The sequence below is a fragment of the Caloenas nicobarica genome, chromosome 6, assembly GCF_036013445.1.
Source record: "Caloenas nicobarica isolate bCalNic1 chromosome 6, bCalNic1.hap1, whole genome shotgun sequence".
Classification (NCBI taxonomy): Eukaryota; Metazoa; Chordata; class Aves; order Columbiformes; family Columbidae; genus Caloenas; species Caloenas nicobarica.
In genome coordinates, this window is record NC_088250.1 from 32297371 (window position 1) to 32316910 (window position 19540).

The 19540-nt window shown below is 40.9% G+C and overlaps 2 protein-coding genes across 2 annotated transcripts; one reads left to right on the forward strand and one right to left on the reverse strand.

Annotated features, from left to right (window-relative positions):
• Window positions 1-631: 631 nt before the first annotated feature.
• DTX3L (deltex E3 ubiquitin ligase 3L) lies at window positions 632-7034 on the reverse strand. The gene is made up of 5 exons (XM_065638351.1): window positions 6656-7034; window positions 6158-6387; window positions 3029-4567; window positions 2089-2306; window positions 632-1386 (listed from the first exon to the last, which is right to left on the reverse strand). Exons 1-5 carry the CDS (start codon window positions 6828-6830, stop codon window positions 1317-1319), a joined length of 2232 nt encoding a protein of 743 aa, XP_065494423.1. The 5' UTR covers window positions 6831-7034; the 3' UTR covers window positions 632-1316.
• PARP9 (poly(ADP-ribose) polymerase family member 9) lies at window positions 6784-18875 on the forward strand. Its single transcript, XM_065638350.1, has 10 exons — window positions 6784-6974; window positions 7406-7445; window positions 9169-10001; window positions 11409-11636; window positions 11716-11934; window positions 12908-12983; window positions 13452-13826; window positions 14616-14764; window positions 16138-16312; window positions 17485-18875. Exons 1-10 carry the CDS (start codon window positions 6960-6962, stop codon window positions 17778-17780), a joined length of 2406 nt encoding a protein of 801 aa, XP_065494422.1. The 5' UTR covers window positions 6784-6959; the 3' UTR covers window positions 17781-18875.
• Window positions 18876-19540: the final 665 nt, after the last annotated feature.

Sequence of the window (19540 nt, forward strand, 5' to 3'; positions counted from 1 at the left end):
AGGTCTGTAAGGCTGGTTACTGGGTGAAGGCTCGGGAGCTTTCAGTGACAGTTCACAGGACTCTGCTGCAAAACTCAGCCTGCAAAACTTTGCCACAGATGAAACTGGAGCTGGTGAATGGTCAGACAGGGGTCTGACATCGGTGAACTGGCTTTTTGGGACAGAAAGGGAAACAAGGGCTTGAAAGAAGTTGGGGAAATTTGACCTTCACAGCTTATTTAAGCATGCTGAAAAGCAAGGTCACTTGGAAACAACTGGAATGTTGGTATCTGACTGCACAGAAAAGGGAGGAAACTCAAAATAGTATAAAATGTGAAAACAAATACAGGAAAACAAAACCACAGTGGGAAAGTCATCCCAACACACACGGAAACCAATATGAAGAAAACTGAAAGCCAAGGTGGTAAAGCAGTACTGCCTGTTCACAATGCGGGATTCTTAAAAAAGAAAAAGGAGTTGCCATGGGCTCCAAATCACTCCAAATCATGGCGTTGCTGGGAAGCTTCTAAATTTAAAAATAATGTACAACTATACGTATCTAAAACAGGAGGAATAACCTGTACAGAAGAATGCAGAACTAAGCAGATGGTATTTTTATATTTCATTTATTAGTTATATTGAATAGCCAAACAAAAATGGTTTAATGCACTAACAATTATGGCTGCATTAAGTGAAAGCTATTTGTTTCACACCACCACAAAAGTAATTAGCAGGCTATTTAGTGCAGAGTAGTAACAATGTATCTTCATCATATTTAAACAACATATTGGAAGCAATGGAAATATCATTTCTATCCCGAGAAGGAAAAGAAGCAAAAGATCACAGCTGCAAACAGCTGATGCTCTAACAGCTGCATAAAAACCTTTCAGCAGATGGGTTACATGATGCTACGCGTGATGACGGAATAACACAAAGCTCAAGTAAGCGTTTGATTGAATAAAAGCCAGTAGTGGATCTATCGCTTTTGGTAGTCAGGCTGAAGACTTGTGGGAAAAAGTGCACATCAGATTCACTGGTAAAATATGATACACAATTTGATATTTGATAAGTGCAATAAGTACTGATGCTGGACTCGAAAAAAACAAATTCTGTAAAGGTTATACATATAGAGAAGCGTTATTCAAGGAAGTAAAGGATGTGTAAAAAGAACATTGTTTGATGAGAAAAGATCGTGTTTTTTAGCTGATGGGAAAATAACAAGTGATTTAAGTACAGTAGCTGAAAAAAGTAACTTCTTTCTGCTTAGTGTTTGAATAGCACATTAATTGCCACATGTTCAGTTATTACACTTAAGAGCTGGCAGTTGATAAATTTCTCTATTCAATTCCTCTTGCTTTCAATTCTGATCGAACCCGCTGCAGATAATCAGGATCAGGGTAGCCAAAACTAGAAGAAAAAGAAAATAGTTGTTTGGACTACTTCTGCAATGAAGCACTTGACAGTTCTACAGAACTTTCTTGTCGAAATCTCTTAAAACACTTTACAAATTGGATGCACTTAATTCTTACTCTATGGGGACAACAGAGCCTATTTTACAGGTCAGAGAGGTGGTACAGACAGGGTAAGGCCATAAACTTACAAAAAGCAGCTGCTGACACTAAGAACTTTATCTTCAAAGCTGCCTGCTGTTTCACTTGAAAATGGAAGGGTGCTTGGGTGTGCTTCTTTCTAAAAATCAAACCTACAGCATAACCAAGTGAGCATTCAAAACACAAATGTAATGCCCCCCCTGGATTTTAAGTAGCGTATCACCGAAAGTGTGCACGAAGCAAGTGATAAGTATAGAGAGCACTTGTGCAGAGGGGGGGATAAAGTAGAACTGATACTTTTTTCAGAGCAGTTACTGAGTAGGTGCTTTACACAACTCACTAGTGAACGAGTGTCCTGAGGGGCAACCGAAGACTTGGGTCACCCTTGTTCCAACTCTCCAAATTGGTGAATATGGATCCACATGTCTGGATCCATAGGGCATTCCACAATCACTTTGCCAGTGACAAAATCAGAAAGCTCTGATGCGGAAAATATTCAGGGTAGCCTTCCTGACACATCTGAGTAGCAATAAAATGACAGAAACAGAAGACTACTTACTTGGTAGGCCCTCCAGTTCTAGAAGTTTTGTGGTGAATATCATTCCATGTGATAACACCTTGTGCACCAGTAGTACGTGACTGCCCCACTGTGAAAATCAATTTTTGATCAAAGGCTCTTTTGAGGAGCTGCAGAATTTCTTGCCCTTCCTTATTGTTAGGTAAATATGCTGTTCGAATAGTTGAACTGTAAAGTCTCCCTGGGTTTGGATGGTTCTTCTGTTTTGTAGAAAACCAAAACAAAACCACATTGTATATCGTAAATGCTTTGAAAGTGTGAAAATTACACATTCCAGCTTTCACAATACTTTTTATCCTGTCTTTGATTCAGAAAGGACATAGCATGACTGATGACTGTTTTGAGGTTTTTTTTCTAATTGGATCGTATCTTTCATGTAAGTTTCACTCACATTTTCTTGTCATCACTCACGCATCCATTGTTATTTAAAATATTTTTTTCCTCTTTGCTATCCCAAATGCATGTCATCTCACCCCCAGCTTTTTCATTTATCGCATTTTCAGTGCTCATCATGACTCTAAGCACATAACATACGCTGATTTCTCACCTGGAAAGCTTACAAGCCAGCCCACTATTAACTTCTGTCCAATGCCTCAGAGAATCCTCATTATACTCACAAAATTTTGTTTACTTTATATCACTCCATAGATTTCAGTTCAGCTATTCCTAATGTACAAATTAGAGACAGGTAGCTCTCTCCTGGTGTGTATAAGATGGGAGGGCTACCATTTGACTATTTAATTCCTACTGTATTACTTAATTGCACCCCAAAATGCTGAATTCAGTACCTGCAGATTTGTACAGAACAAAGAAATGTCTCTCCTGGACATGCATTAGAATGATGGAAAAATAGTTAATTTTATATTCAATATCAGTTTTGTTGTGGGAGAAATATCTTTTATGAATCTTTAAATATACTTACAGTTTGAATACCACCGCGCATACTATATGTAATCTCAATAGTACCACAACTGGGATAACCAGGGAGAGAGGAAGGCATCATTCTAGTTGACATTGTTCCCTCTGGTTGGTCTCCTTCCACGAGTCCATAGACGGTGTTACAAATAGGACAAGCTTGCTTATAACTCATGGCCTGGTCAATGCAATTCTTACAAAATGCATGATTGCACTTTCTCAGTACTTCTTTATTATCGATTCTGTCCATGCAAATAGGACACACATCTTTGTCTTCTTCTGCCTTTGCCTTAGCCTGTCCTTCAGAAGAAAGATTCTTCTTCTGCCTGCTGTTGTATTTCTTCTCAGACACTCCTGTAGATTCTTGATGGCTGAGGTCAGAGAACGGTGCTGCCCTATTTTTAGTTTGTGTTAATTCTTCAATGTTAAGAAGATTCATAATGTGCTTTTCAGCAGCATGAAGTTGTTTTGGTAAACCACTTAAGATGAATTTGTCTTCCTTCTTCTTCAGTTTTACATGCAGATCTTCCAATTGTTTTCCATTAAGTAGCGTATTTAATATTTTCTTCTGATGTTCTGAAAGCTTTGAGCTGATGAGTTTTTCTCTTAACATTGCAGAGGCATTCTGAAATGCAGTGATGAAACTTTCAGTAGCATGTGAAGACATATCAGAAGTTTTGATTCTAGGAGTAAATCTTATGAGCATCTTCTGGCCACACGAACTGTCTTTCTTTTTTATTATGGTATCAAATTTGTCTTCAATGTCTTCAATTTCTTTGCTTAATATTGTTTCCAACAATTTAAACACAGAAGCATCAACTTCAATTCCATTCCTGTATTTGTACAGTTCAGATGATATTTTCATATTCTTTTCAGCTTGGCTGTTCTCACCTTCCTCTGCTAGAAATTTTTTGGCAGCTAAAATCTCATTGACTGGACCACGGAGTAGCAATTGTTTCCCTTCCTCTTTAGCAAGAAGATTACTAAACCTAGTATTTAATTCCATTACTGTCTTGTTTACTGTGTAAGTGTTTGTTATGGGAATTATTTCCTGTTTCAGATCTTCTACACTTTTCTGAAAAGCTCTGATAAAATAATTATTAGCTTCTTGTATTGACGCAGGACTTCTATCAGAAATCAAACATACTGATGTGGTTCCATTGTAACAATCTTTACTTCTTATACGTGCTCCAAATTTTTCACGTAGCTTTTGGATTTCTTTTTTGCAGGTATGACTGAAATATTCATAAAGAGCTGACTGAACTGTAAACTCATTCATTTCTTCAGTATTCAGACCATTTTGATCTTCCAAACCATTTTTACTTTCAGAATGTGAAAAATCATGGTTTGGGTCATTGCCTGCGAGGATATCCTTAAAGTAGTTATAAGCTTTTTCAATATCTGTAAAATCTCCCGTCAATTTCTCAGAGCCATCGATATCAGGATTTCCTTCTCTTTTTAAATTTGGGCATATAATGGTAATTTTTTCCCTTTGCTGCTCAGTGAACATACTGGTATTCAAAGTTGCAGATACCGTAAGAAATATCTAGAGAGAAGACAAGAAGTCAGTATTTGTTTTTTCTAAGGTTCTTTCCTTGCTGCTCGTGTATTTTGAGTAAGGAAAAGCTCTAAACGCCTCAGTAGGGCCAGACTACAATAGACATAGTGTTTCTTTTGTGTCATGTACACTGACATTACACATGTAAGTAAAGCAACCCACTTCTAAGTCAGCAGACAAAGCAAACAGATTTTTTTCTTCCCCTCCCTGTCATCCTCAAGGCTCCTGGGCGCGGGGCCCACTCCTCCCCTCCTTGCCGGCCTTGAAGGTCCCGGCACCCCACCAACCAGGTGGCAATGACCCCACCACAGAACCTGGAAGCGTAACAGCACACAGAGCGCTGTCTACAAAAAAAAAAAAGAAAAATAAAAAAGAGTCTACCAAAAAAAAAAAGTCTAGATTATAATTGTTACATCGATAGGGCAAGACAAGTGTTAAGATTTGACAGGACCCGCAGAGGGTCCAGGTGATTAAAACCCATAAGCTAAGCTGTGCTATAAGATTCTCTGCTCTGCTACTTATAAAATGGTACTACGCTGACTCTGCACGTAGAAATCCTGTGCTATTCTGATCATTAATTCTATGCTAACCATAAGATCCTGTTAAAAATAAAATAAAGTTTAATTGTAACTACAACTTAGTGCTGTCATCATTCTGCCAAGGAACTCCAAAAGACCCCGTCTGTCCCCTTAGTGCTGGGTGGCACAGACACAACATGTTTTAACAACATATGTAAGTTATATTACAGTGTTCTTTAATTGTGTAAGGCTTTATAGTTATCTCCACTATCTTTCCTTAAAAACTTCTCAAAAGTCGCATTTCAGTAACTCAGGGTTAAGGCAGAAAACAGGATTCTGAAAAATATTAACAAACATGTTCTCATTGCTACTTTGCATAGAAAGAAACTTGCAGTATACACATGTCAAATAACCACATAATGACATTAGCATACGCTATACCTCAAAAGCCATATCTGTGCTACTATGCAAAGCAGGGTAAACCTTCTGGGCCAGGTATCAGTGTCATGGCAGAGACACATTCACATCATATAAGATGTGGCCTGGCCCTGCTCCATGTCCCTAACGCACAGCTGATCTTTTCTGCATAACTTTTAGTTAAAAGTGTCTGAAACAATGTTATATCTCATTAGAGCAGATTTTTTAACACTGAGATAAGGGATGGAAGTAAATAGGGCTGTTTGAGGGTGCAAAACATGCTGAAATAGTGTTAGAGGTCTGCATAGCAGGAAGGGATCCAAATCTCATACGACCCTTCCAGCTTTTGGGAGCAGTCCTTGGTGCACGGTACCCCCGAAACCTGCCAGGGCTCTGCTCTGGGGAGCAGTGGTTGGCACAGGCCAAAGCCACGCTGGAAAACACCCTGCCAGGTAACGCGTGGATGACCTGTGGCCCAGCACCCAAAAGTCGCTCCTCACCCCCACTCTACTGACTCACATAATGCAGCTGACATTTGCTTGGCATCAAATATCGAAGCGCAACATACGGCAACGCAAAGGACTCGTGGAACTACAAGGGGGGCAGGTTGTGACATTGCTTGTTACTGCTCTTCCCCATGTACCTTGTTGGTAATGACTTCTCTTGCCGTGTCCCCGTGGCTTTTGGCTGCCTGCTGCTCCTCCGACCTCTGCGGCGGTGGGGAAGCGCTGGAAGGGTCTGAGGAGCTGGGGGACACCTGCTGTGTCAGCCGGCCCTTGCCCAGCCTCCCTTCTCCCGGCTGGATGACTATTTTCAAACACCTGGCACCGATTTCCAAGACGTGGTCTGCGCGGGATTCCACGCTCTTCTTATCTGCAGGAATTTGGGGACAGGCAGAAAAGGCTGCTGAAGCCACCTGACAGCCTGACGGCTCGAAGTGGCCACAGGGACCACCTGCCCCCTGCCCGGCGCCCTTTGCCCGCCCAGGGGTGCAGGATGGTCCCCCCGGCGGCCATTTCCTGCCCCCTCACACGGCTGCGGGACCTGCGGTGCGAACACCCCCCCGCCCCGGGCCGGCGGGGGCTCAACCGCCCCCTCGGTGCCGGCGGCGGGGGCACCCGAGCGGGGTCCCGCCCCGTACCTCGCTCCTGCTGGAAGTCCACCCAGTAGGTGCCGGGCTCGGGGCCCGCCCGCACGTCGCACTCGCCGCCCCCCGACCGCTTCCCGGACTGGAAGTAGCTCTGGAGCTTGAGCATCGGCTTCTCGCCGGCGTCGGGCGCGGGGCAGAGCCGCACCAGCAGGGGCGAGGCCGCCATGGTTCCCGTCGCTGCCCGGTTTCGCTTTCGTTTCCCTCTCCGGCGCTCGGGGCCGCGCTTCCCCGCCCCGGGCCCCGCTCCAGCTCCCGGCGCTGAGGGGGAGACGGCGGCGCCGCGCAGCGCCCGTCAATGGGGATCTTCCAGGTAACTCCGCGGGGCGGGGGGCCGGGGTGCTGCCTGCCCCCCGCGGGGCGGCCTCGGCTGGGCAGCCGCTCCCGCACCGGCCCGGGGAGCTGCGGCTGGAAGTGCCACGGGCCGGGGCGGCACCTCCGGGACTTAACGCGGCTGGCGGGTTTTAGGTACTGGGGAAAGAAAACAACAAAACAAAGCCGGCTGTTCTCTGGCCTGGTAAAATTTCCCGGAGGAGGCTGTGGGTAACTTCTCCCGCAGCGGCCCTGTCATCGGCATTTCACCTCTGAACGGCATTTTAAATACTAGGAAACTTAGTGCAAATTTTTGGGAAGGCGGTGCTGCCGGTTTCGCTTGCAGCAGAGCTGCTCGTGTAAGAACGCAGCCCATCAGGCAGTAACGTGACTTTTCTCTTTTTTTTTTTTTAATTTTTATTTTCATAACAGAGTTACAGTCCAGGGACCTCCAAAGAGAAGCCTGGTTTAGGTAAGCCTCTCATTTAGCCATCTGCCAAGTGTGTTCCTGTGTTGAAAATTGCCAGCTACAGCCAGCAAACAGGAGAACATCAATGTGGAATAGCCAAAATCAACCTGTATGTATGAATTAGACACGGTTATGAATCAATATATTATTCATTACATCAACAGGATTTGTTTGCATTTCTCTTTTAAAAGAAAGAGCTCACAGGTGTTTTGATGAATCAGTGTGTATACTTGATGAGTGCAAATCGTTAGACGCTTTTTACAAATAGATAGCAAACCCCAGAGAAAAGTTTGATTAAATTTGTACAAATTGATTTACGCTGGTTAACATAGCTACTGCATATAGTACTGCTGCCATCTGCCAGGAGAGGGCTGTATAGCCATAGTGATAAAATAAAAACTATAAAAAATATAAATACTCTTTACTGTTATTTTTGCTTCCTAAAAAAAGTGGTTTAGAAAGCACTTCTGAATTTTTAAGGTCCTTACAAAGAAGGAACTTGCTCATGTGCTTTAGGAAGAGCCACAGAATTAAAGACAAAACTCAGCGTGATATCTTGTGTCACGGGTTAAAGACTTTATCGGCAAGTGTTCCTCTGCTGTGAGTTACTGACTCTGCAGAGGCCTGGGGTACTCACCCTTGGACCTTGCCGGAAATTGATAACAAAATGCTATGAACGCCCTGGAGAGGGCAGAGTCAGGCTTCAGCCCTCTCAGCAAAACAAGCTCAGAGGGGAAAAAATAGTGTTTTCTGCTTTTACAAGCATTTTGAAGCCCTGATTACGGCGTGGCTTTTCACATTTGCTTTCTCAGCTGGAGTTTTAGTGGCAAATGCACCACAGTGTCACAGTGGCACTGTGGCCAGTTAACAAAGCCCTGTAACAGCATCTCTTTCAAAGATATACCTCTCCTAGTTGTCTGCTCCTTTTTTCTCCTCACCTTTTATTCTTAGCCCATTCAGTTGTGCTGCTGCATCAGTCTTTGAGGTTGGTGCTCTGAATCAAATTAAGTTTTGTGGTGTGGTGGTTTTTGTTTGTTGTGGGTTGTTTTTTTTTTACTTAAGATTATATCACTGATTCATTTAAGAATATGTCCCTGAAAATGGTTGTATCAGCCTAATGGTGGGGAGAATAAACAGTAGGAAAAAGAGAGGTCTGACATCTGCTGGGTCACAAGAAGATAATCTTGAAGACTGACTACTTCAGACGAGGGTGTGTGGTCTCTCTGAGGACACTGACCAGCAGCTGCCTTTGTTCAGTTACTAGCACGCAGCTGCTTGTTGATTTAGAAGATGAAACTGAAAGTATTCGCAGGCTTACAGGAAAGGGTGGACAGCATAATATACTGTTTGCTTCTCAGAATCCCGATAGGTTGAGCTGACAGAGCGCCCTTGAACTTTTCACTTTCCTGAAACTCATACTGCTGTGATTCATCAGGCATCGGAAGGAAAGAGGAGAAGGTCTTGAGGAAAGGTGGGAAGGGAGCCACTGTAATAGATGGGGAGGTTGATTTGAACAGAATAATGAACAGCACTTGAGGCCTTGATTTCTTTGCTTAGTTGGGCTTTCTAAGCCTATGAAAAGGGGAGAGAGAAGGTGCTATGCCAAAAATATTAGTAATTGATGACAATGGGATAAAATTGAGAGCTATAAACCACACTTCTATATAAAAAGCGATGTTTTGACAGCAGTATCTTGGATCTCACATTATATTATTCTGTATCCTAGAGCCAAACATCGTAATGGATGAGGACAGCTTGATGATCTCCATCAATAAAGATGCCTATGAAGTTCTTAAGAAAAGAGAGAACTGTCTAAGTAATCTCATTTACAAAAAGTTTGCTTGTACATTGACCTTCAAAAGTACAGGGTGCACTGTTGAAGTATACAGGAAAAAACTAAAGCAGGGAATTGACATTTGTGTTTGTAAGGATGATCTCACAAGGCACAAGGCCGATGCTTTGGTGAATGCAGCCAATGGATTCCTAGATCATAAAGGAGGCCTCGCTTTAGCCCTTGTGGAAGCTGGAGGGCCAGAAGTACAAGAGCAGAGCACTCTTCATATTGAAAAGCATGGAATACTCACAGCTGGCAAAATAGCAGTGACAGGTGGAGGGAAGCTTCCTTGTAAGAAAATTATTCATGCAGTTGGTCCAAGGTGGAACAGTTATGAAAAGGAAAGATGTTGTGACCTACTTCAGGAGGCTATTGTGAATGTTTTGAAGTATGTTACTGCTCCAGAAAATACTATAAGGTCTGTGGCTATCCCAGCAGTAAGTTCAGGTCTTTTTGGCTTCCCGATCAATTTGTGTGCTCAAGTGATTGTGATGGCTATCAAAGAATTTGTTGAGGCAAGTCCACCATGCTGTCTCAGGGAAATCCGCCTGGTGAACATTGCTGATCCTATGGTTGCAGAAATGAAGAAGGCCTGTGAAAAGTTTCTGGGTGATACCAGTTCACTTCAGGAAACTCTTCCAGCTTCACCAAGCCAGCCTTCAGCTTTCATCAAAGTTGGAGGCATTCGCCTGCGCGTCATAAAAGGATTAATTGAAGAACAGATGGTAAGTCTGTCCCATAACATGTTGAGCATGGAGTTGCCCCCAAGTCTTTGCAGGATTTGGAGCCCGAGTTCAGAACACATATCGTATCAGTCCACTAAATAGTTATCTTCTCATCCCGATGAGAATTTACAAATGGTAAATAAATTATAGTTGCAAGGAGTTAAGTGGGTTTTTTTCTGAATGGGTATTAAACATTAAAATGTGTTTCGTTTTGTTTTGGGTTTTTTTTGTACACATGCTGTTATGGGATTAGAGGAAGCAGCTGAAGATGGGATGATTAATGATAACATATCCTTATGTTAATGTTTATTTTATTATAACATCATGACAGTTCACATTTTAGTATGCATTCCCTAAAAGTCTACTCTTATTTTTTGCCTTGCTTTTTTTCCTATAATATATGTTCTGACAGGTGTCACTACTGGAGTTATTCAGCAAACACTGAAACAGCTGAAAATAACTTATACAAATGAGATGCACCTTACCTTTAAACAGTGCATCACTGAAATTGATTAATTTAACTTTTTAGCTAGAAAATCTGATGCAAAAGATGAGCTTAGTTGTAGTAATCCAGCAGAGCTCTTAGACTGGGAGCTACATCACAGGGATGGCATTTGCTTTTAGTAAATACTGTATCTTTAAAACATTCATAACTTTTATTTTAAAGAAGTATCTTAATTGAATAGGAAGTTCATTTTTTGAGGTGAGAGCAAAGGATCACAAAGTTGACACTGTGGGGAATTTGATTAACTATTGCTACAGCATTGAAAGATGCCACATGCCCTCAAGACTGAGGAAAATATGCTCCAAAGTCTTGTATCTTTAGATAGTCTTCAACTAAAGTTAGAACAATTCCTGCTGTTATCAGCGTTCTGTAAACAATTTTTTTGCCTTTTACATATTTAATTTGAAATGCAGAAGACCTGCTATGGGAATCTGCTGTTTCCATTGGGAATTGGAAGCAACCATAGCTTTGCAGTTCCCCTGCGTGCAATGACCCCGCTAGTTTGGTGACGGGTGCTTGCTGCCCTAATGTGGGTGGGGAGCATCTGCGTGGGCTGGGAATACAGACATAGCCATCCTTCTCTTCTGCTCGGTGATAGTTGCCTGCAGAATTGCATTTGATGAAGTGCCTATGGGTCACTTCTATAGCTGTGGAAATAATTCTGTTGAATATATTCTGATGACTTGGACAAGTCTCATGCACACCGTTGGCTTCCGAAGGTGTGTACTTGGATGTATTCCAGCGCTGCCCTTAGAAGTAGTAAGAGAACCTTTCAAACACCTGATGTGCTGCAGACAGGCTTTTTGAAAGGATTTGTTCCTAGAAAGAGTGCTGTCTATAGTAGCAAAGCTTGCAAACAGTAAACTTGAAGCATACTCAAACTTTTCACTCTTTTCTTCCAGACTACAGCTATTGTTAATTCCGTGACTGTGAGTGGCGAACCTAACTCTCCAGTTTCAAGAGGAGTGCTGCAAAAAGCAGGTTCAGCTCTTCAGGATGACCTTAAGAGTCAGCTTTTATATTCTTCATCTTATAAGGCACTCATACCAACAAAAGGATATAATCTGCCCTGCATGTTTGTACTGCACGTTGTATGGCCACAATACCACCACAGAGTGTTAGTGTGTGAGGTGATGATCAGTTAGATTGGATTTGAATTGACTTGCATGTTGAGTGATGTGAGGACTAAAACACTTGTTTTTCCTGCAGGAATTAAAAGCTGCTGTGACAAGATGCCTGTGTTACTTTCAGAACTATGAGTCTCCCTCAGTTTCTTTTCCAGCAAATGGGATTTGGTCATTAATGCTGCCTGTTGATATAGTGGCAGAGATCATGATTGAAGAGGTTTTCAATTTTGGCATGGCTCACCCTGAGAAAAAGATAGATGTGCAGTTTGTCCTTTGCCAAGATGACTACAATGGCTATCAGGTAACAAATTTGTTAACTACCAATAAGGAAAACCCCAAACTGTAAAAATATTCCCATAGATGACTACAAATTAAGATAATCTGAATTCTGTACTACTTATAACATTTGTGAGCGACAGGCTCCTTTATGAAACGATTTGTCTCATTAACAGCTATTATTAATCTTTTTTTTCTCTTCACTTAACCAGAAGTCTTCACCCTGTGATCTGATAACAAGGGGAGGGTGCTCTGAAATTCTCACAACTGTCAGAGAATTTATGAGAGTCTACTCCTAACTTATTAGTGGATAAACTTATTCCTCCTTTGGAATTTTTTTTAACCTTTTTTTTTTTTGTATAAAGTTCTTAGGGCAAAGCACTATCAGCACATTAGATGACCTAACTTGATAGAATGGATAATTTCAACTGCAGTGTGCCATTTTCCAGCTTTTGAATATTTGGCTGATGTGACTAATACACAACAATTTTAGATAGCTTAGCCATCTATTATAAAAGCACAGAGTTTGCTTTTGTTCCCATTTAACTTCAACCATCCATTCTTTCAACAGATGCAAGAACTAGGTGGGAGGGGCTTGGAACTAGATGATTTTTAATGTCCATTCCAACCCAAACCATTCTGATTCTACAGTCCCATAAACTCTAAAGGAAGCTGTACGACAGCAATGTGCTCATCACTTGATCCCTTTACAGTGGTTCCATGAGTTCCAGTTATGCCACAACCACAACGAGGTGGTAAAGGTGCCATTCAGTGTGTAAGGTGGCTTACCGTAGAAGATCAGGAAGGCATTTGATATTGTCAGGAATAACATTTTGAGAAAAGCTGACAAATGTCAGCTGTTAACATAATTACAGAATTTGGGGGCAGTAGGGTTATAACTACAGCTGAAAACTGCTTATCTAACAAAGTTCTGAAGACATAAATTGCATGTTTGACAACAGAGATTGCAAACTGCTCCTGAACTTTTCTCTTTCAAGGCTTTCCTGAGCAAATTTTCTTCAGCAGCAGACAAACTGGGGAAAAATCAACATCACAACAGAAACAATCATTCGAGTAAGTAATGCACAGAAGGGGCGTTTCAAGTAAAGAAGCACTCCGGATTTGAGAATCTGAAATCACATTCCTTTAAAAAAGAACTCAGTATTTGCAAATGAGTCTTGGGGAAAGGGAGAGGCAAAAATGTATGACTGCTTTGCATTTTTGCATGAATAGGAATGGAATTGGCCAGTCCCTTACAAGATTTTGAAACATAAAGATCATCACCAGTGCCTAACTTGTTGGAAGTCATTTAGTGGAAAGCAAACAAATTCTGTGTGTGTGTGTTTGCTTGTTTTTTTCCCTGGAAACTTTATTTCCTGGTATCTTCTAATATCTTTTTTTTTGAGCATACCAGAAGAGTAGGGTGCTTCTTGCACTGTACATCTGTGATTACGTATAGGAATTTGTGACAGCACTTGAAAGCTCTTTGCACTTCCAATGCACTTATATTAAAAAAAAAATTTTAAAAAATCTTTCTTCCAGGTCCAGAGTCAGGCAGTCAAAGCATAAAACAGACTGCAAATAATGAACCAGCCATTGAACTTACAGGGAACACACGTACAGCATTGGAAGCAGCAGAATCGTGGATCCAAAGCATGGTACAAATTCAGGAAAGGCACTGTGCTGTTATTGAAAACAACTACATTTTTAGCCTCGGTAAAAAAGAGTTTGCAGAACTCTCTCAAGAGCAGCACTCTGGTGTATGTGTATCAGAAGAAGTGAGAGATGGGAAAGCAAGACTGGAATTTCAGGGCCCTCCCAATGCTGTGATTGATGCAGTGCTCACAACTGAGAAACTACTCCTTCGTATGCAAGAGAAGACCACAGCCAAACAAGAGGAACTGCTGTACTTAATGGGTATGTAAATAAGTGACTCGTTAAGTAAATAAGTGCCTAAAGAAGGTCAAGTATGAAGCAACACGTACCTATGTTGCTGAGAGTGGACAGTGGTGCATTCAGTTCACACACATACTGAGTGTTGCTTTAAGTACTGACATTAGTGTGCTTCTATTAAATAAACCCGTGCAAGAGCGTTTGGTAGCTTGGGTTACTCAGTGGTATTCCCAGAAGGGCAGAGTTTATACAGAGGCTGGTGTTGCGGTACAGCCAGCTGTAACAGCAGCTTCCTCCGGGACAGCTTCGCTTCAAAGCCTGCTCACTGGAGACTTAGAAAATTTGCATTTAATTAACACATACCTTTGCTGAGCCCTTCTTCTAGCTACAGCTGGACCACTGTTGCAGGACCCACCAGTGGACTTGCTCTGCTGAATCCTTGACTTCCATTAACAGTTGATAGACCAGTGGCTTTACAAAAAGCTACTGAGTGATGCGTTTTTCCTCGTGTTTGTATAGTCATTCAATATAGATATCATTATATGAAAGTTGGGCTGTGGAAAGATGTAATAGAGAAGATAAATTGCTTTTCTTTGGTTCCCTCTCTCTCTGGTTTCTTTAATAAATGTAGAAAAAATGAATAAATTAGTATATATCTATCAGCCCTGCTCAATATTAGCCTCTGGCATTACTTTGGAGAATATTTAACATTCTTTGTTCTTAACTGAACTACCAAAATAAAGTATCAGATTACTTCTCCTTGCTTTTGCTTCAGATATTATACGAAAAATTTACTCCATTATTTGTATCCAGGCCAACCAGAAGCAGGTCAGCCTTCAGGAGGACACCTCCACAAGACGCATACTACTAAATGCATCCAGATTTCACTGGTGGAATCGCACCTTCAGGAATTTAAAGACAGACAGAAACAGTTTGAAAAAGCTGGGCTTCACGTTCTCAAGGTAAAGAGGGTATTCACGGAAAAACTAAATCTCAGCTAATATATTTGAACTAACATGTTTAACATATGCTTAAAGATTAACTATTTCCATATATTGCTTTTAAAAGTTAGATCAAATCAGCCTAATCCTTAAAATAGATATAGTCTTTACTCCTAATAAAACATGTTTTAAACATAATGTAAATAATCACTCAAAAAGTGTGGTTAAATTCTGAGATGTCCTTTTAACTGTACTGTATATTCTTTTGCTTATTTCATGCTGCAAATGTTCCTTTATAGGACTCTAGAGAAACATAAGATTGGTATGTTAGAATGAGTACAATACTTGAGGACACTAATGCAGTGTCTCTGCTTTGTTCTTGTGAGCTTGAAACCAAAAATAAGCAACTGAATTTGTCAGAGTTGTGATCTGACTAGTAGTGTGTCGTAGTTGGGATCTTGCTTGGGTAACAGGGCTTTACTGACAGCGAGGAGTAACACAGTAATACAGATGTTTGTACGCAGGGATTTGTGTGCCTAGTATTAACAGTGGGTAACTGGCAACCAGACTGCCGCATGCCCAACTGCCTTTTGTACAGGAAAGGTATTTAACATTGAAATAATGGCAAATACCGACTGGATGAGAGCAACTGCTTCTTGACCTGCAGAACTAAATACTTTGTGTCTCAACGCAAAAGCTACATCAGAATTTAGAACAGTGCTGCACTCGGGATTGCTCATAGCTCAGTTAAATGACTTTTAGGAGAGCAGAAGCTTGATGGTGCTACAGCACCTGTCTGTTTTTAGCTGAGCAGCCAGAGGTCTGGCATGAATGGGTTGCCAGAGAAGGGCCTTACAGGCCCCTGGTACTGACTTTTGCCTGTGGTGCTCAGGTGTGCCGGCGAGAGCTGCAGTGTGGCCAGTTCGCCTGGAGTTGTGTGTGGTGTTCCACTGCACCCAGCCATGCTTTCCACACACAACCTAACATAAAGGTCCTCTTATCTGTGGCACTTTCTCCCCCCGCCCCCCAAGAGCCCTAAAGTTTTGATCGAGAGCTGAGGTTCTCCACACCTCACAGGACACTTGCGGTTCTTTACAATAAGCACTCAGTTTATTCTGTCATATGGTTGATAATCTGTTCAGCACAGCTCAAGAACTGGAAATCAGTACACTAGGACATTCCCACAGATTTCAGTGAGAGGCATGTGACAGTGCCATGGTGCTTTTTCGGTCAATCAGCTGCACGCTTCACATACCTTATCTGCTGTGTGGTCAACGTATATAACCTAAAGCACATGTTCTTACATTGAAGAACGCAGCCTGAACAAGAGCACTCATGGATTTCATGGATATTGCTCTCTGTTTGCTTATGCTACACTATTATTTATGTTACAGATTGAAAAGATATATAATCCTCTATTATCTGCTGCATTCCAACAAATGAAAAAAAACATAGAAGAAAAACACGGTATGTCCAAAATAACCTCCAAGCTGTACCAGCATGTTCCTGCTCAGTTTTGCAGCTCGGTGTGCCAGACTGGCTTTCACAGGATGTATTCTCCACCAACAGGTAATAACTTGCTTTGGCATCTTTAATCAAAATGAACAGTGACTGACTACTAAAGTTGGATTAAAATCAGAAAAAATGGCATTCCTAAACAAGAACTGTTTCTTACCTGCATTTAGAGTCACATGAGTTTCCTTTTTTATCTACAGTAAGATTTCTCCTGTTTTTTCCTTCCTGATTCTGTAGTCAGTAAGGCCTTGGGAACATAAGCCTGGATTCTAGCCTAGTGCAGACACTGACAGAGTTGTTAATACACACATAATGCCATGTCCAAGTTTTATTTTGTTGCGTCACTATTTAAAGAAAGACAACATCCTTATTTACTTACTGCAAACATGCATTCAGCAGGTTAACACTTGTTCAAAGGAATCAGAGAACAACTGAGGCTGGAAGGTATTTGTAAAGGTTATTTAGTCTCTCCTTCTTCTCAGATCAGGTGCAATCAGAAACAGCAAATGATCTGACCGAGCAGACTGCCATTCAAACCGGAGCACGCTTAGGAAGAAAACTGTGGTGTCTATGAAATACTCTAGTAGACACAGGTTTTCAGAAGCAGAAGCTTCATCCTGCAATAAGTGAAGGGTGTGAATTGGGATTTCAGGCAATAAACTCTTCAAAAAGATTTGCCTTTCTTTGTCTGTGCAACGTACATGGCACGTTTTCACGCTTTCAAAGTAATGAATAGGGTGATGGTCGAATTTCCTTTCTTTGCACTTTTCCACATGATATGGTAATAGCATTTTTATGCAGCATTCTCCTTATAAATACTGAAGGATTTTTGGTGGTGTTTTTTTGTACTTTGCACTATTAAAATCCTACCTTCTCTAGTGCTTATCAGAGTCCTTAGTACCTGACGACAGAAGTGTTTATATAAATACATAATACCTTAATGTTTCTATCACTGGATTAACAGTTAAATCCAAGTGATCATCACTGGAGCAGCAATTAAACTGGAATGGCCATCAGCCATCATTGCTTATTATTTCAATGGGAGGGCAGTGCTAGCATCTTAATGCAGATTTACTTCCAAAAGGCTGGCACGCATTAAGCAGTAACATAAAATGTCATATTGAATCAAGAAGCAGTCTCTTAGTACTACCACCCCAAAAGAACCAATTGTTAAAGACTTCTTTTTATTTTTTTCCCTCTTCTGAAATTTTCTTTCTTTTTTCCAGAACAAAAATACGGTGCTGGCATCTACTTTAAAAGGAACCCAAAAGGCCTAATCGGGGGTAAAAACATGTGGGAAACAAACTCTAAAATGTACGTGTTTGAGGCTGATGTATTAACAGGCTTATACACTCAAGGCAAGCCGTCTTACATTATGCCACCGGCAGTGGAGGGCGATGCCATTCAGGTCTATGACAGCTTAGTAGATGATGTAAACAATCCTGAGACCTTTGTCATTTGCAACAGTGTTGGGGCCCTTCCACAATATTTGTTGATTTGTTCCCCAGTGAGGGAGGGGTAAATGACCTTCTGAGGAAACCAGCAGCATCCTGAGTAAGAATTAATTAGAACTGTAGCTATTGTGAAGACTTCCTCAGAACAAAGTCTAGTGTTTAGATTTTAAGAGGATGCTCTACCTAGTGACATGCTGTGGTCAAAGTGCCTCATGCAAAGTGCTCTGAAATGTCCGTGAACAAAAAAAGTAAGTCAATACCATAAGGAAATTAGAATAAAATTATTTGTGAATGGAAATGGAAAGGAAAGCATCACAAAATACAGCTTAACATTTATCTGGTCATTTACTTTATGCCTTAAAGTGCTCTGAGCATGCGGCGATACACTTGATGTTTGGGTAGGTTGTCATTCTTCCATTACATTTTCTTAATCTGAGATATCGTATGTGTTAGTGACACCCAAGAAATCTTGGTTGTGCCTTTGATTCTTAAATTTTCTTTTGACTTAAAGAGGTGAATGTATCAGGTGAAAGCTGTTTCCCACTTAGGGACATGCTATTAAATACACATAGTTATGACAAATGTGAGGCAATACTTCATGATTTCTAACAGTAGTTGCTGTTACAGTTTTCGTTAGTTAAGAGATTCTAAGCACTGTAGATAAATGTATTCGAAATAAAAATTATGAATGGCACTGTCAGCTAACCTGTTATTTTTCCACATAGTCTTTAAGAACGTGACTTGGACTGTATTTGAGCTTCAGATTATTCAGTCGTGTTCAATTTCTTTGAAAGGCTACAAAATAGTAGAGAACTGGTTCAAGTTACAGCTTGAAATTGCTCTTCAATTAACCTACTTTTACCAATATCTTTTAAAGCTTACAGTATCAACTGTAGATATCCTCGCATTGCTTCTGTAGTGACCTGAAGAAAAGCCTAAGAGCTCTTATACCCATTTCAACATAAACGGGGATTCAGTCCAGCTGTTGGGTACTTTGAGACCTTCTGTACTAAAGCCTGAAACTATTTGTGACGTTAGCAAGGTTTAAAACAAATCTGTTGCCTCAAACTAAGAGCTACTACCAGATTTGTCTAATATGAAGCATTTAAAACCACCAGTTATGGCCTAAACTGAACACCCAAATGGCTTATAACAGTGTTGTCACACAGAAATAAAGGCTTATCTGTCAATATCACGTCGTCTTCTGGATTGAAAAGTCATCCATGGTTAAAACTGTAATTATCTGGGGAGAAGAAAGTCTCACATAGAACTATTAAAAAACAAAGACATGGTCATATGAAAAACATTTCATCCACATGTAAAGCACTGTGCTAATGGAGAGCAGTCTGAACCCCAAAACATAGATGAAATAAGTATTTAAGAAAACTTTTCAAAATAATTTGTTAATGAATTCCCAGCACATTTGTGCTGCACCTGTGACTCCCAAGATAATAGTCATAGTGCTAGGAACCACTCGCGTATGCAAAAGAAATTGTTATAAAAGTCTAATTCTGAACTGTAAGAGAGGTTGCTAGTGGAAAATATTTTTGAACCATTGCAAAGCACAGTTTTAAATTACTATAATATTTTAAAATTATTGTTAAGATTAGCTATTGTTGCAAAAGGGTAGCTTTTATAGTGTGTAAGTGTATGCTCTTGTGTAATGTTAAACGAGGAAAAAAACCCACACCAACCAACCAAAACACCAAACAAAACCAAAACCCATGAACTTGTAAGAACCCTCTAACAGATGCAAGTCTAGTTCTCACACAAATCCCAAGGTTGCTTTTAGATAGTATGCTGGAAGTTTGAAAACAGAATTAGTCTA

Bases quoted from the DNA above. Each gene is read 5' to 3' on its own strand.
- DTX3L (XM_065638351.1), bottom strand. From the start codon at position 6,830: ATGGCGGCCTCGCCCCTGCTGGTGCGGCTCTGCCCCGCGCCCGACGCC. The intron at 6,388-6,655 runs GTACGGGGCGGG...AAATTCCTGCAG, and splicing joins GGACTTCCAGCAGGAGCGAG to ATAAGAAGAGCGTGGAATCC. The intron at 2,307-3,028 runs GTAAGTATATTT...TCTACAAAACAG, and splicing joins TGCGCGGTGGTATTCAAACT to AAGAACCATCCAAACCCAGG.
- PARP9 (XM_065638350.1), top strand. The intron at 10,002-11,408 runs GTAAGTCTGTCC...CTTTTCTTCCAG, and splicing joins GATTAATTGAAGAACAGATG to ACTACAGCTATTGTTAATTC. The intron at 11,637-11,715 runs GTGATGATCAGT...TTTTTCCTGCAG, and splicing joins ACAGAGTGTTAGTGTGTGAG to GAATTAAAAGCTGCTGTGAC.